Here is a 14,537-nt window from a genome sequence, read left to right as displayed (position 1 = left end):
GTAAATGGGGGGTAGCGGGTCCTCCTCGCGATTTACCTCTCCGTTTAGGCATGTTTTAGAAATGTCCGGTAACAAAGAAAAGGGGAGTTACGAGCAAGTAAGAATGGAGCAACCTTCCTAGCTTGTTACTCAGCCGCCATCTTTCAAACAAATCTTTAAGAGGACCCGCCAGAACCTCTCTGAGCTCCCTCAATATTCTGGGGTGGATCCCGTCCGGTCCCATGGCTTTGTCCACCTTTAGCTTTCCAAGTTGTTCATACACACTCTCTTCCGTGAACGGTGCTATATCCACTCCATTCTCAGATGTACTTTTGCCAGTCCCTCGTGGTCCTTCTCCAGGATTTTCTTCAGTGAAAACAGAACAAAAGTATCTATTTAGCAAATTGGCTTTTTCTTCATCATTATTTACATAGCGGTTTGCTGTATCTTTTAGTCTCACAATTCCATTTTTAGTCATTCTCCTTTCACTAATATACCTGAAGAAATTTTTGTCGCCCCTCCTTACATTTCTAGCCATTTGTTCTTCTGCTTGCGCCTTCACCAGACATACCTCTCTCTTGGCTTCTTTCAGTTTCATCTGGTATTCCTCCCCGTGTTCCTCTTCTTGAGTTTTTCTATATTTCAGGAAAGCCAACTCTTTAGCCTTTATTTTCTCAGCCACTTGCTTGGAGAACCATATCAGTTTCCTTTTTCTCTTGCTTTTATAGCAATTTTTACATTATATGTTTCAGCAAGGTGCCTCCATCAGGGGTCATATAGCCATGGCCTGATGCTTCCAGGCCCGATCTTAAAGGGGCTGCAGGACTGCTGTTAATTCCCCATCATGCTCTCTGATCCAAGCCCCCCCCCCCTCTCCCCTGAACTCCCAAGGCCTCTTGTTGGTGAAGGGCACCATATTGGAGGCAACACCGGCCAGGTAGGAGCAAAGAGGGAACACTCACTCCTGCCTGTCACCCACTAGACCACCAGATAAAGGCCCTGAAGGGTTGAGAAGGGGGAGGGAGGAATCTAAAGGCTGTAAGATTTAAAAAAGCAGATGACAATGGGTGAACAAATTGGTTTGCTGTATTCAGTTGCTTTTCTACAGGCAGTGAATTTTTGGAATAGATAATTTTAATAAAAAAATAATATTCTACTGCAAAAAATAAACAAAAAAAAACCACACATTTCTTTGACCATACGTATGGCAAGCTCTTAAGTGGTGAAGGGGATAAAAAGCTATGCTAGAAAGCATTTTCAACAGGTTTCTCTATTCATGGTTGAACAAAGCACAGCCATTCTGCCATGCACTTTCAAACTGCTTAAGTTCACTTGCCCTGACTGTTCTACGGCTGCTCTTGGGGCCAGGCTCTAACTGTGGTCTGGTTTACACCCAGTGGCACATAAAACCCCTTATTTTATAAAAGCTGTTGAACATTGCGTGTGCCCAATTTCCATGCACCAATTAATAGGTTAATTAGTACCAATAATTGGCTTTTTAACAAGCAATTATTGGCACTAATTGGATTTAATTGGCATTTATGTGCATAAATTTAGGAGCGGGACCCGTACCTAAATTTTACATGTGAGTAAAAAAAGGGGGCACAGAATGGGAGGGTCATGGGCAGAACGGGGGCATTCTTAGCATTCATGCATGTTATAGAATGGGGAGGGGGATATGCACCTAATTTAGGTGCATACATTTGCACCACATTTCAGTTGGTACAAACAGCTGGATCTAAAGTTAGGTGTGATTCTTGGGCGTAAATGCTATTCTATAAACCGTGTCTAAGTGAGGCTTATAGCATAGCGATTATTTCAGTGTCATATATACAATTCACTCCAAAATGTTTCTGATATACACAGCTGTGCCAGCATCTGAAATTCTCTGTTATTTGGAATGGCCCATAATTGCACATTCCTTAAGTCACAAAATAATCTAGGAGATAATTCAGTGTTGTGACTGATACTGCATAACTATATTTCTTCATGAAAATAAAACAGAAAGTGTTACTTACTGCTATGGAGACGGCACTTATTACAGCTCCAAAGTAGCCTTGGATGAACTTGGAAGTAGGAGAAGGCTAAAAGAATAAATGCAAGCATTATTTCAATCTGATCAGATAATAAACCGTAGGAAATGTCTCATCATTGCCGCCTTGTTAGGTTATCTAAAACTAATTTGAATGCAGAGATATTTAGTATGGACTTCATCAAAATGTGTTACCAACAACTACTTTTAAACTGAAGATAAACAATCAATTTGTAGGTAAAAAAAAAAAAAGTAATTGCAAATTATACCACTGGAGAATCACACGAATGTTTTAAAAATTTTTTCCACCAGTTTCCCTACCACTTGCTCAAATAACAAGCTCACCTAAACAAATATCCACCAGATAACCAGAAAAAATACATGTAGGCTGCCAGAGACATTTCTAGGTGTCAGATGGAAAAATCTACTTTTTCATCTTTTCCAGAAGACAAGATAATCGGTCTTCTGTCAATGTCCAGGCAGATGTTTCATAGTATGGGTACAGAAACTGAGAAGTCCCGCTTCCCCTTTTCACAAGGAGAACAGTTAAAGCAACTGGTAATAGAACTTACAGAGGGGAAGGAGCAATACTGGCTATGTTTATGAATGAGAAAAGTGTTTTTGAAGTTGTAGCAGGTGATCATCTGGTATCCAGTGATCATTGGACATTGTGGTTTATTATCAGGACACAGGTGGAAATGGTTCTTTCAAAAGCAAGGGTCCTAGACCTCAGGAAAACTTAATCAAGATGTGAGAATACATCATGGAGTTGCTAGATGGGAACATCTAAGGGAAGCAGAAGATATTTTAAGGGCAACAAACTTTTCAGTTAGGAAAATAAACATATGAGGGAAAAGAAAATGCTATTATTTTTAAAGTACATAAAAAGTAAGGAAAATGGTGCTAGCATTCATAATTCCCAAAGAACGAAGAATAAAGAAGACAAATATCTGCAGAAGCTGTAAAAGCAGTTAGAAAAGCAGATGCAAACAACAATAAAATAGCCAGTACAATAAAATGGGTGAAGGACATAAGTAATGCTACACTGGGAAATGACCAAGGGTCCATCGAGCCCAGCATCCTGTCCACGACAACGGCCAATCCAGGCCAAGGGCACCTGGCGAGCTTCCCAAACGTACAAACACTCTATACATGTTATTCCTGGAATTGTGGATTTTTCCCCAAGTCCATTTAGTAGTGGTTTATGGACTTGTCCTTTAGGAAACCGTCTAACCCCTTTTTAAACTCTGCTAAGCTAATCGCCTTCACCAGGTTTTCCGACAACGAATTCCAGAGTTTAATTATGCGTTGGGTGAAGAAACATTTTCTCCGATTTGTTTTAAATTTACTACACTGCAGTATCATCACATGCCCCCTAGTCCTAGTATTTTTGGAAAGCGTGAACAGACGCTTCACATCCACCTGTTCCACTCCACTCATTATTTTATATACCTCTATCATGTCTCCCTCAGCCGTCTCTTCTCCAAGCTGAAAAGCCCTAGCCTCCTTAGTCTTTCTTCATAGGGAAGTCGTCCCATCCCCGCTATCATTTTAGTCGCCCTTCGCTGCACCTTTTCCAATTCTACTATATCTTTCTTGAGATGTGGCGACCAGAATTGAACACAATACTCAAGGTGCGGTCGCACCATGGAGCGATACAACGGCATTATAACATCCTCACACCTGTTTTCCATACCTTTCCTAATAATACCCAACATTCTATTCGCTTTCCTAGCCGCAGCAGCACACTGAGCAGAAGGTTTCAGTGTATTATCAACGATGACACCCAGATCCCTTTCTTGGTCCGTAACTCCTAACGTGGACCCTTCCATGACGTAGCTATAATTTGGGTTCTTTAATATAGGTTCCATGTTTGGAGTATTTATAGTTGAGAGCTTTGGTGTTCCTCACAGATCTGTCCTGTTGCCAACTCTTTTTTATTTTTACTTCCATTAGCACATATTAAAGAGAAGTTTGGATTTTATTTCCATTTGAGGGCAAATAAATTCATACATTGGCCACTAAGGATAATGATCAAAAGGAACTCATGACTCATGTTTGTCTGCAGAAAGTGTTATGGTTACAGGTGAAGATGAAAGTAAATCTAGCCAAATTGCAAAAGCACTCTGGATCTCAGGAAAGAAGAAGTAGCTGTCTCTCCCTATCTCGGAAAACAATAAAGCCCATTTTACATAGAATACAGATATCAGAATTCAGACATCTAGGCTGAAGCATACTCAGTTCTGGCAGTATTTTACAGAAGGCTCTGCCAAACATGGAACCTTTTGTAAAATACCTAGAGAGAGGTGCAGGACTGCACATATAGAACTAGAACCAGTAAATGGCGCCTAAATTTGGGGGTCGAAAAAAATCCACATGGAGCACTATTCTATAAATGGAACTCTGGGTTGTGCACCATTTACAGAATTTCACTTAGCAGCGTGATGCGAGCCCAGCTTTGGGCATGAGGATTTACTGCAACTGAAACCTGGGGTGTAAATTAGGCGCAGATCCCTTGAACTCTATAATACTACGTGCGAATCCCTCAAACACTATACTATGCATCTTTAGTGAATGCCCCTGACCCACCCACACCCCTCCCATGGCTATGCCTCATTTTCAGTTGCAAGCTAAAAGATTTGTGCACGGATCCTTATAGAATAGCACTTAGCATCATGTGCACAATAATTGGTTGTTAGTGCCTAATTATTATTAGATATTGGTTTGTCACTGAATTAAGATGTGTGTGCAATTTGGATGCACAATTTTGGGCACTATATATAGAATCCAGGGGATGTTTACCTTCCAAGTGTAAGTAGTGCTGTTTCTATTTGTAGCACTGGAGGCTGTCTGCACATCTCTCTCTCTTGTGCCTCCCCCTCCCACCACCACCACCATGCAGCATCTCCTGTCTCTCTCTCTCTTTACCCACCATCCAGCACTGCCTCGTTGTCTGAATCTCTCCCCTCTCCCACAATCCAGCATGTCCCCTGTCTCTTTCTCTCCCTGCCAGCTAGTATATCTCTGCTGTGTCCCTTTCCCCAATGCCATCTAGCATCCCTTTTGTGTCTCTCTCACTCCTCTGCTATCCAGCGTCTCTCTCTCCTCCCCCACCACCATCTCAAATTTCCTCTCTTTCTGAGACACTCAGGCTTATTTTAGAAAAAGAAGGGTGCCCATCTTTCAACACAAAATCGCAAGATGGGTGTCCTTCTCACAGGGTCGCCCAAATTCACATAATCGGAAGTCGATTTTGGGCGTCCTCAACTGCTTTCTGTCACGGGGACAACCAAAGTTCACAGGGGCGTGTCGGAAGCGTAGCGAAGGCGGGACTAAGGCGTGCCTAACACATGGGTGTCATCGACCGATAATGGAAAAAAGAAGGGCATCACTGACGAACACTTGGACGACTTTACCTGGTCCTTTTTTTTTCTTACAACCAAGCCTCAAAAAGGTGCCCTAAATGACCAGATGACCACCGGAGAGATTCAGGGATGACCTCCCCTTACTCCCCCAGTGGTCACTAACCCCCTCCCACCCTAAAAAAAATGTTAAATATTTTTTCCAGCCTCTATGCCAGCCTCAAATATCATACCCAGCTCCATGACAGCAGTATGCAGGTCCCTGGAGCAGTTTTAGTGGGTGCAGTGCACTTCAGGCAGGCGGACCCAGGCCCATCCCCCCTACCTGTTACACTTGTGGTGGTATAAGTGAGCCCTTCAAAACCCACCACAAACCCACTGTACCCACATGTAGGTGCCCCCCTTCACCCATAAGGGCTATGGTAGTGCTGTACAGTTGTGGGTAGTGGGTTTTGGGGGGGGGGGGTGGGGGGCTCAGCACACAAGGTAATGGAGCTATGCACCTGGGAGCAATTTATGAAGTCCACTGCAGTGCCCCCTAGGGTGTCCGGTTGGTGTCTTGGCATGTCAGGGGGACCAGTGCACTAGGAATGCTGGCTCCTCCCATGACCAAATGGCTTGGATTTGGTCGTTTCTGAGATGGGTGTCCTTGGTTTCCATTATGGCCGAATATTGGGGACGACCATCTCTAAGGTCGACCTAAATTTCGCGATTTGGGCGTCCCCGACCGTATTATTGAAACAAAAGATGGACGCCCATCTTGTTTCGATAATATGGGTTTCCCCGCCCCTTCACCGGGACGTCCTGCGAGGACATCCTCAGAAAAACTTGGGCGCCCCTATCAATTATGCCCCTCACTCTCTCTCATTCCTTTCTGTCTCTCTCCCTCTCTCCCACCTACCATCCAGAAGTTTGCCCTTATATCAAAGGCTAACACCCTAGCAGTAGTACCTTGAGATAACCAGTTCATTGGCGCTATATTGCACCTGGAGCCAGGCGCACCAGGATGAGAGGGGGGGGGGCACTTGCATCTGATAATCAAAGACAACCAGGGATTACCCTGGGTAAGTTATAGGGATGCTCAGAAGGGGAGGAGTTGGAGGGGGTATCAGGGTGCTATGAGGAGGCGCAGCTTTTCTAAGGAGGCAAGGTTGCATTCTTCTATAGTGATTTCAGGTGGGAGGGGTCTTTCAAGGCAGGAGATCAGATTGGTGGCTGGGTTCTTTCAGGATCTGATCATGGGGGAACAGTTGGAGGTGGGGAGCAGCAGAGAGGTGGCATTAAGTGCAGTAGTACTATCAGCACTCCTGAGAGCTAGCACGTGGTATTGACCCATATGCTAGCTGTCACAACAGGCTACTCCTCCTCTATCATTCCTGTGCACCTCCCCTAACTATATTAAAGCAGCTAGCATGGGGTTTTACACCATGCCTATTTCAACATGTATTAGCAGTTAGCATGGGTTCATGCTAACATGTAATGCATAGTAAAACATGACTAGCTGCTTAACACAGCTTTGTACAAGGTCCCCCACATCCTTCTGAAAATTTTAATGTACAATTATTTATTTGCAGTTTTTCACAGATTCAAATTAGGAAAGCAGTAAATATGGCAGGTGCAAAAGATTGTGAATTCTTTCAGTCAATACTTCGTAACACCTCCACTGGCAAAAATAACAGCATCCAAAAAAATTATTGTAATTAGCTAAGATACTTTCTTTTCTTACTGTTGGTATTTCTTCCCCACTCTTCCTTAAAGAGTTCTACCTAACTCAGAAATACTCTTAAAATTCCTTGCATGTGATGATGTTTGAGATCTCCTTACAGATTTTCAATAATAAAGCACAGTGAAAGCCATTCCAAAACCGTTGTCTCTCTTGTAAGCACTTCATGTTTGCTACACAACTCAGGGCAAGGCTTTTGGAGGCATTTTTTGGTGTGGGGGGGGGGGGGGGGGGACTCAAAGCCCAGAGGCGAAAGGTTTCCAGGGTACAATCAGCACCAGAAGCAAAGCAGCTGCTCATGGGTTCAGAGAGGTATCAGCAGCCCGGTGAGGCAGATAGCCCCAGGGAGCGTAATCAGTGTTTGGAGCTTGACAGTGGGGACATGTCAAGCCAGTTCCACTCAGTTGGATGTTTAGCAGCCACCAACCCAGAGTGCTCCAGCAGGAGGATGAGACTTGAGGACAGTGAGAAAGGACCAGGGAAGGACACAAGGAAGGAATATGAGGTGGAACACAGGCCAGCCACACTGTCACACCTACACAAAGACTCAGCCTAGAGTGACAGAAAGGAATTAAGAGTTGCTGTTTAGGCAAAAGGACTAATGGGTTATAAGAATGTTGAACAAATTGGGCAAAACAGTACTGGCTGTAAGAAAAAGTAATTGGTTAAAGTGTTGTAATTAGACAGCGTGGTTATGGTTTATAGTCTTCTATGAATTTCATAACAAAGCTTTAAACATAGCTAATCTTTCAACGCCTTTATATACCTGTTCAATAAAACTGTTCAATCTTTTGACAGCCTTGTTCACAGCGGTCTCTTTGGATGTACCCTTGGGGGGAGGGAGAGGGAAGGGCTGTAATTCCACCAATTAACGCTTTTCTTCCCCAGGTGGAGGCACCAACCATTCATGGGACCGAAGGAGTCTACCTGAGGGAGACTCCATCCAGGTCAGGCTCGGAATCCAGGGACTCCCCAAGGGAGTGCTACATATATACTAAAATATTATTAACGTGGGAGGAAAAAAACCTCAGAAACCACGTTAAAAGGCTGTTTGAATTCTCTTTTCATATTCGGTCCACTTTTTTTTGTCAGTCTTAAAAAATACAAAAGCCTCTAACATTTTTATGCAATGCCAGTGAAAAAGTGCTTAATGCAAACTCAAATTATTGAATTATTTAACCTCTATATAACAATGTTGCCAAACACAATGAGCTGTGAATGAGCAGAGCACTTCTTATTTATGATCCAAGGGAAGTTGCCGTTTCACTACAATTGTTGGCTTCCTCACGGTTTACTTTATTGTGCTTCATATACTCCAAACTACAGCTCTTTATTTTGTCCACAAAAATTGCTTGCAGCAACTCGCACACATCAGCTCTCTCCTAGTGCAGATTCAGCAGCTATTAAGGTTTTGTTAGGTGCACTCCATTCTTTGGCACTCTAGGTGCAGTGACTGTGGTTGCCTGAGATCCTCTTTCCTTTCAGTAGGCTATGCTTTAGTTAGAAAGCAAGAGCCAAGCCTCTTCCCGATGCTGTAATGATGCTATGGCCAGGGAAGTTGGAGCCAGACAAAGATACCTTCACTGGGCTTAGTATTCATACCAGTAATTTTCCTCTGAGAGCTGTCTTCTCCTACCATTGTCAATAACTGGTAGGAGAAACAATCACCCCCAGCTCCCGCCCCATTTCTCTCTCCTCTCCATATCCTCCTACTCCCTCCCATTTATTGCCCCCTTCATCAGCATTGCCAAGTATTTATTTCCATAGGCGCCGACTCCTTGGGTGCTGTGGGTGCTCGAGCACCCCCAATATTTTATGCACCGGAAGTTCCCTTCCAGCCCAGCCAGAATTTTAAAAGTCCCTCCCTCCCTCCGAGTTCCAAGGCCCGCCCTCCGTCCAAATTTTAAAACCCCTCTTCTTACCTCATCAGTGAAAAGCGTGCACTACAGGCTCGGCAGCGCTTCAGCCTTCCTTTCTGTCTCTCAGCTCTGGTCCCGCCCTTACGGAAACAGGAAATGAGGGTGGGACCAGAGCTGAGAGACAGAAGGGAAGGCTGAAGCGCCGCCGAGTCTGCAGTGCACGCTTTTCACTGACAAGGTACGAAGAGGGCTTTTAAAATTCAGACATACGGAGGGAGGGGGGCCCTTGGAACTCGAAGGAAGGGGGGTCCTTGGAACTCGAAGGGAGGGAGGGAGTGGCGGGAGGGGAGCCTGGAACTCGAAGGGAGGAAAAGGGGAAGGAGGGAGCCTGGAACTGGGAGGGAGAGGAGGGGGCAGAGGAGAGGCAGGTGGAGGGGAGCGGGGAGGGGGAGAGAGGGGAAGGGGGAGAGAGGGGAGTGGGGGGCAGGAGGTGGGGAGGGGAGAGGGGGGCAGGAGGTGGGGAATGCACCACCTGTAAAAAAAATATTTCAGCACCCCCAATCATTTTGAAAAGTTGACTCCTATGTTTATTTCAAATCTGTTGTTGTAAACTGCTTAATCTCCTGTTAAGGCTCAGCTTGAGGTATATTTTAGAATATTCTAAAATCACAGGTACAACCACTAAAGGTCTTTGCTCTGCATTTAGAGGGCTGAACACGAGGGTCTCTACACTTGAATTTCCAAACTGCTACACATAGCTAAAAAATAAATAAATAACATGCTTATACTATAGCTGATGTTTTTCTTAATCTGTCACACCCCCTTCACCCCAACATGCTCAAATATATACACAATGACATAAGCCTTCACATTTCTGATAATAACCAGTAAACCATGATAAAATATCTGTAATGGGGAATTTGTTTAATCTGTTTATAACTGACCGCCCCTCCCCCCCCCAAAAAAAAAAATGTTCTTTTTCATAGTGATCTGATATGTACTTAAGCATTGCCATACTTGAGAAGACCAAGCCCTAGTATCCTGTTTTCCAATTGTGGCCAATCTAGGTCAGAAGTACCTAGTGATCCTAAAAGGGATCACTGTTGGCTCCTATATTATTCAATATATTCTTAACTCCTTTAGCTGATGATATTATTCCTTTGTTCATAATTGACTCTGAATTAGAAGACACATTCTCTACAGTAACTCAATGTATGTCTCTCATCAGTAATTGAATGAGTAACAATTTCCTTCAACTTAATAAGGAAAAGATAAAATTTCTACTGAATGATAATGTTGAACTTGATAATGACTTTACCTTTGTAGTCGAAAATATCAAACATATAAACTGGAAAAACCTATTACAATCTTAGGTATATTTGTTGATTTTAGATTAACTATGGAGGAACAAATTAATCACTTAACCAAAAATTGTTTATGAATTATGAGGAAATTAAGAAGAATACAAAAATATCTTCATTAGAAGCAATTTGATTATTAGTGCAATCACTTCTCCTAAGTAAATTGGATCATTGTAAAATAGTTTACTTGGGTGTGTCAAAAAAAGTTACAAAAATGGTTAGGCAATTCAAAATATTCAATTAATTTTTGCTTTAAAAACTTCCACTCATTTTACTCCTTTTTATGTAACTCCAAATTAGCTTCCAGTAGAGGCTCAAATTGTGCTTAAACTCTGAAGCCTAGGGGTCCTTTTACAAAGGTGTGCAAAGCATGTACTAAATGCTACAGAGACACAGATAGGAATATATACATAGTAACATAGTAGATGACTGCAGAAAAAGACCTGCATGGTCCATCCAGTCTGCCCAAGACAAACTCATGTGTATACCTTACCTTGATTTGCACCTGTCTCTCCCAGGGCCCAGACTGTACAAGTCTGCCCAGCAGTTTTTCCCGCCTCCCATCACCGGCTCTGGTACAGACCATACAAGTCTGCCCTCCCCTATTCTCGCCTCCGAACCACCAACCCCTCTTCCCCCCACCTGCTCCGCCACCCAATTTTATCTAAGTTTCTGAGGATCCATTCCTTTTGCACAGGATTCCTTTATGCATATCCCACGCATGTTTGAATTTTGTTACCTGCGTGGGTGTCTCTAGCATTTAGCATGCACTAAAAATGCTAGTGAGCCTTTGTAAAAGACCCCCCCCCCCCCCCCCGCTAGTATTTAAGATCTTCTATGGTTTGATTCCCTCATATATGTTGTCTGATCTGTAGGTCTGTATCTACAAATAGTACACACAATTGGAAATTATTTCAAACATCATTTTCTCATCAAGCAGCCAGATTCTGGTCAGCCTTACCGGACAATATCCAATCTTTATTTAGCTTTGATCATTGTTTTTTTTTTTAATTCATATTTACTGACACCATTAACAGCTCCACTGCCAAGATAGCCAATGATAGAAGGCAAAACCATAACACCTATGAAGCAAACTCCAGAACAGAATACATAACAATGTCAGCAGTTTTTGCTTTTTTTGTCCGTTCCCCCCCCCCCCCCGGTGGAATAATAAAACCAGGCGCAGTGTGGGGATATATGAAATCTCAGAAGAAACTTGTAATGCATTTCCCAAAGAACAACATTGTCTGTAGTATGATAAACATTCAGAAGGCAAGTTTTGAGTTGTTGCAAGCTTAATTGAACAGTAAAATCACCAGCCTATTTTTTAGGCAGGCTAGCATAATCGTATTCCGGGAGGCTTCCCGGAGATGACCATGGTAATATTTAAAGGGGATGGATAATTGTGCAGCCAAGCCATACACAGTATTTAACTATTCCCGCACAGTGGATGTAAGATGGATGGTGGGAAGGGAGTTTATATAATGTTGGTGCTGAATATAAGCAAATCTATCCCTTACCCAAAGCCAAGTTCGAGACCCAGGTCGTCAAAGGAACGAAGGTGATCTTTGGCATCCAACACATGGTAACCACTCTCATAGATGCAGAGATTGGTAGGGCTATGGATTTCTGAAGATTTAGGCTCAGCCCAGATTAAAAACTAAACTCATTAATCAAGCTAAGCAGGCAAGGGAGTGTTCGCCATGGTTGGGTAAGTTTAAGCATAAGGTCATCCGCAAACACAAGTACTTTTATATTAAGCATGGCCAGAGAGACACCTGATACGTCTGGGTCAAGGTGGATCGAACATAAAAGGGGCTTTAAATATAATAAAAACATAAGTGGAGATTAAGGACAGCCTTGTTGAGTACCTCTATTCACAGCAAAAGTGTCTGTATGCATACTATTGACCAGCAGAGCTACATGACCAGCAGAGCTACCCTAGGCTCAGTGTATAAGGTTTGGACTGCAGCAAGAAACCAATCCTGTATACCAATAAATTGTAAGACCTGTGATTTACCTGACTTAGGAAGCAAAGTGATCAGGGCTTCGTTGGCATACAGTGGAAATTTTCCCTGTAGAGTTGCTGCTTCATAATACGCCACCAAAGGGCCACAGATGTGACGTTCTAGGAATCTGTAATATTCAGCGGAAAATCCATCTGGATTAGGCACTGTACTAAAGGATAAAGATTTAATAGCTTTCTGAAGTTCCGTTGCCCAAAGAGAGGTGCCAAGCTGTCGCTGTCATTCTGAGGTATGTTTAGGGAGACTGGAATCCTCTAACAAATCAAGCAAGCAAAGGCCGGTGTTATCGATATCCAAAGAGTACATGGACGAAAAGTAATTATAAAACACATCTGCTATTGCTGAAGGATCATGTACACGAGAACCCTCCCTAGTAAGCATGGTGAGGATAAACTTTCTAGAGGACCACACCTTCACTACACGAGCTAAGACCTTCCCTGCCTTATTACCAAACTTGTGGTATTCAAACCATTGAAAAAAGAATTGCTTTTTCATTTGCTCATGAATCATGCAATTTAATGCAGCATGGGAAGCCATCTTAGCTTCTCAGGTGCTTTCAGAAGAGGAGTATAAAAAAGCTTGCTTAGACTCCTTATACTTTTGTTCTAAATGAATTATTTCCTGGGAGAGAGACTTATTTCGGGCACAAATGTAAGATATAATTTTGCCACAGAGTACACCTTAGGAGTTTCCCAAAAAATGAGCGGAGATTCATGATGGGATTCATTCGTTGCCACAAAAGCCTGCCACTTCTGTTTAAAAAAAAAAAAAAAATCACAAAAATCAGTGTTTTGCAATAAGTATGAAGGGAAGTACCAAGGCCTGGAGCCCTGATTTTGCAAGCCCAAATCAATCTTCACCCAGATAATAATATGGTCAGAGACCTCCACAGGTCCAAAGTCCACCTGATGAAATCTACAGAAAAGAGATTGGGACAACAAGATGTAGTCCAATCGGGACCAGGTATGAAGAACCTGAGAGATACGAGTGTAACCCATATGGGTAGGGGATAACCAAACACCAGAGGTCAAGTATGTCTAGGGTCTTACATAACAGAGGTGATCCCCTCCCTCCCTCCCCACAAAGCAGAACAATCATGGGAAGAAGACCTATCACTAGTGGGGTCAAAAACTTGGTTAAAATCTCCCACCAGAACCCATGCTGCATCAGAGTATTGAAGACCTAAGGATGTAAGTCGAGAAAACAATTGGGCATCATACATATTCGGCCCATAAACTGTACAGAAGTAAAACTGTTGCCCAAGATAAAGAAGGCCAAGAGGGATTACGAAAAAAAAGATAGCATTAGAGGCAAAAAAAAACATAGTAAAAAAATTTTTCGGTATTAAAAGCAGGAAGCCAGGAAAAGAATCGGTTGGGCCGCTGGATGACCGAGGGGTAAAAGGGGCGATCAAGGAAGACGAAGACGTAGCGGAGAAACTGAATGAATTCTTTGCTTCGGTCTTCACCGAGGAAGATTTGGGTGGGATACCGGTGTCGGAAATGGTATTTCAAGCGGATGAGTCAGAGAAACTTACTGACTTCACGGTAAACCTGGAAGACGTAATGGGGCAGTTCAGCAAACTGAAGAGTAGCAAATCTCCTGGACCGGATGGTATTCATCCTAGAGTACTGATAGAACTGAAAAATGAGCTTGCGGAGCTACTGCTAGTGATATGCAACTTATCCTTAAAATCGAGCGTGGTACTGGAAGATTGGAGGGTGGCCAATGTAATGCCGATTTTTTAAAAAGGCTCCAGGGGAGATCCGGGTAATTATAGACCGGTGAGTCTGACGTTAGTGCCGGGGAAAATGGTAGAGGCTATTATTAAAAACAAAATTACAGAGCACATCCGAGGACATGGATTACTGAGACCAAGTCAGCACGGCTTTTGTGTGGGGAAATATTGCCTGACCAATTTACTTCAATTCTTTGAAGGAGTAAACAAACATGTGGACAAAGGGGAACCGGTTGATATTGTGTATCTGGATTTTCAAAAGGCGTTTGACAAGGTACCTCATGAAAGGCTACAGAGGAAATTGGAGGATCATGGGATAGGAGGAAATGTCCTATTGTGGATTAAAAACTGGTTGAAGGATAGGAAACAGAGAGTGAGGTTAAATGGTCAGTATTCACAATGGAGAAGGGTAGTTAGTGGGGTTCCTCAGGGGTCTGTGCTAGGACAGCTGCTTTT

General features: G+C 43.1%; 1 protein-coding gene across 3 annotated transcripts in view; it reads right to left on the bottom strand.

The window, feature by feature from the left end:
* SFXN5 (sideroflexin 5) overlaps positions 1-14,537 on the bottom strand; it is a 743,850-nt gene that overhangs the window by 477,253 nt on the left and 252,060 nt on the right. For all 3 annotated transcript variants that reach the window (XM_030190957.1, XM_030190958.1, XM_030190959.1), the window contains one exon: positions 1,998-2,063. In XM_030190957.1, the coding sequence (XP_030046817.1) occupies positions 1,998-2,063 (66 nt within the window). The remainder of the gene's footprint in view (positions 1-1,997; positions 2,064-14,537) is intronic.

This window comes from Microcaecilia unicolor, chromosome 2 (assembly GCF_901765095.1).
Source record: "Microcaecilia unicolor chromosome 2, aMicUni1.1, whole genome shotgun sequence".
Taxonomy (NCBI): Eukaryota; Metazoa; Chordata; class Amphibia; order Gymnophiona; family Siphonopidae; genus Microcaecilia; species Microcaecilia unicolor.
This window is presented reverse-complemented; position numbering and strand designations above follow the sequence as displayed.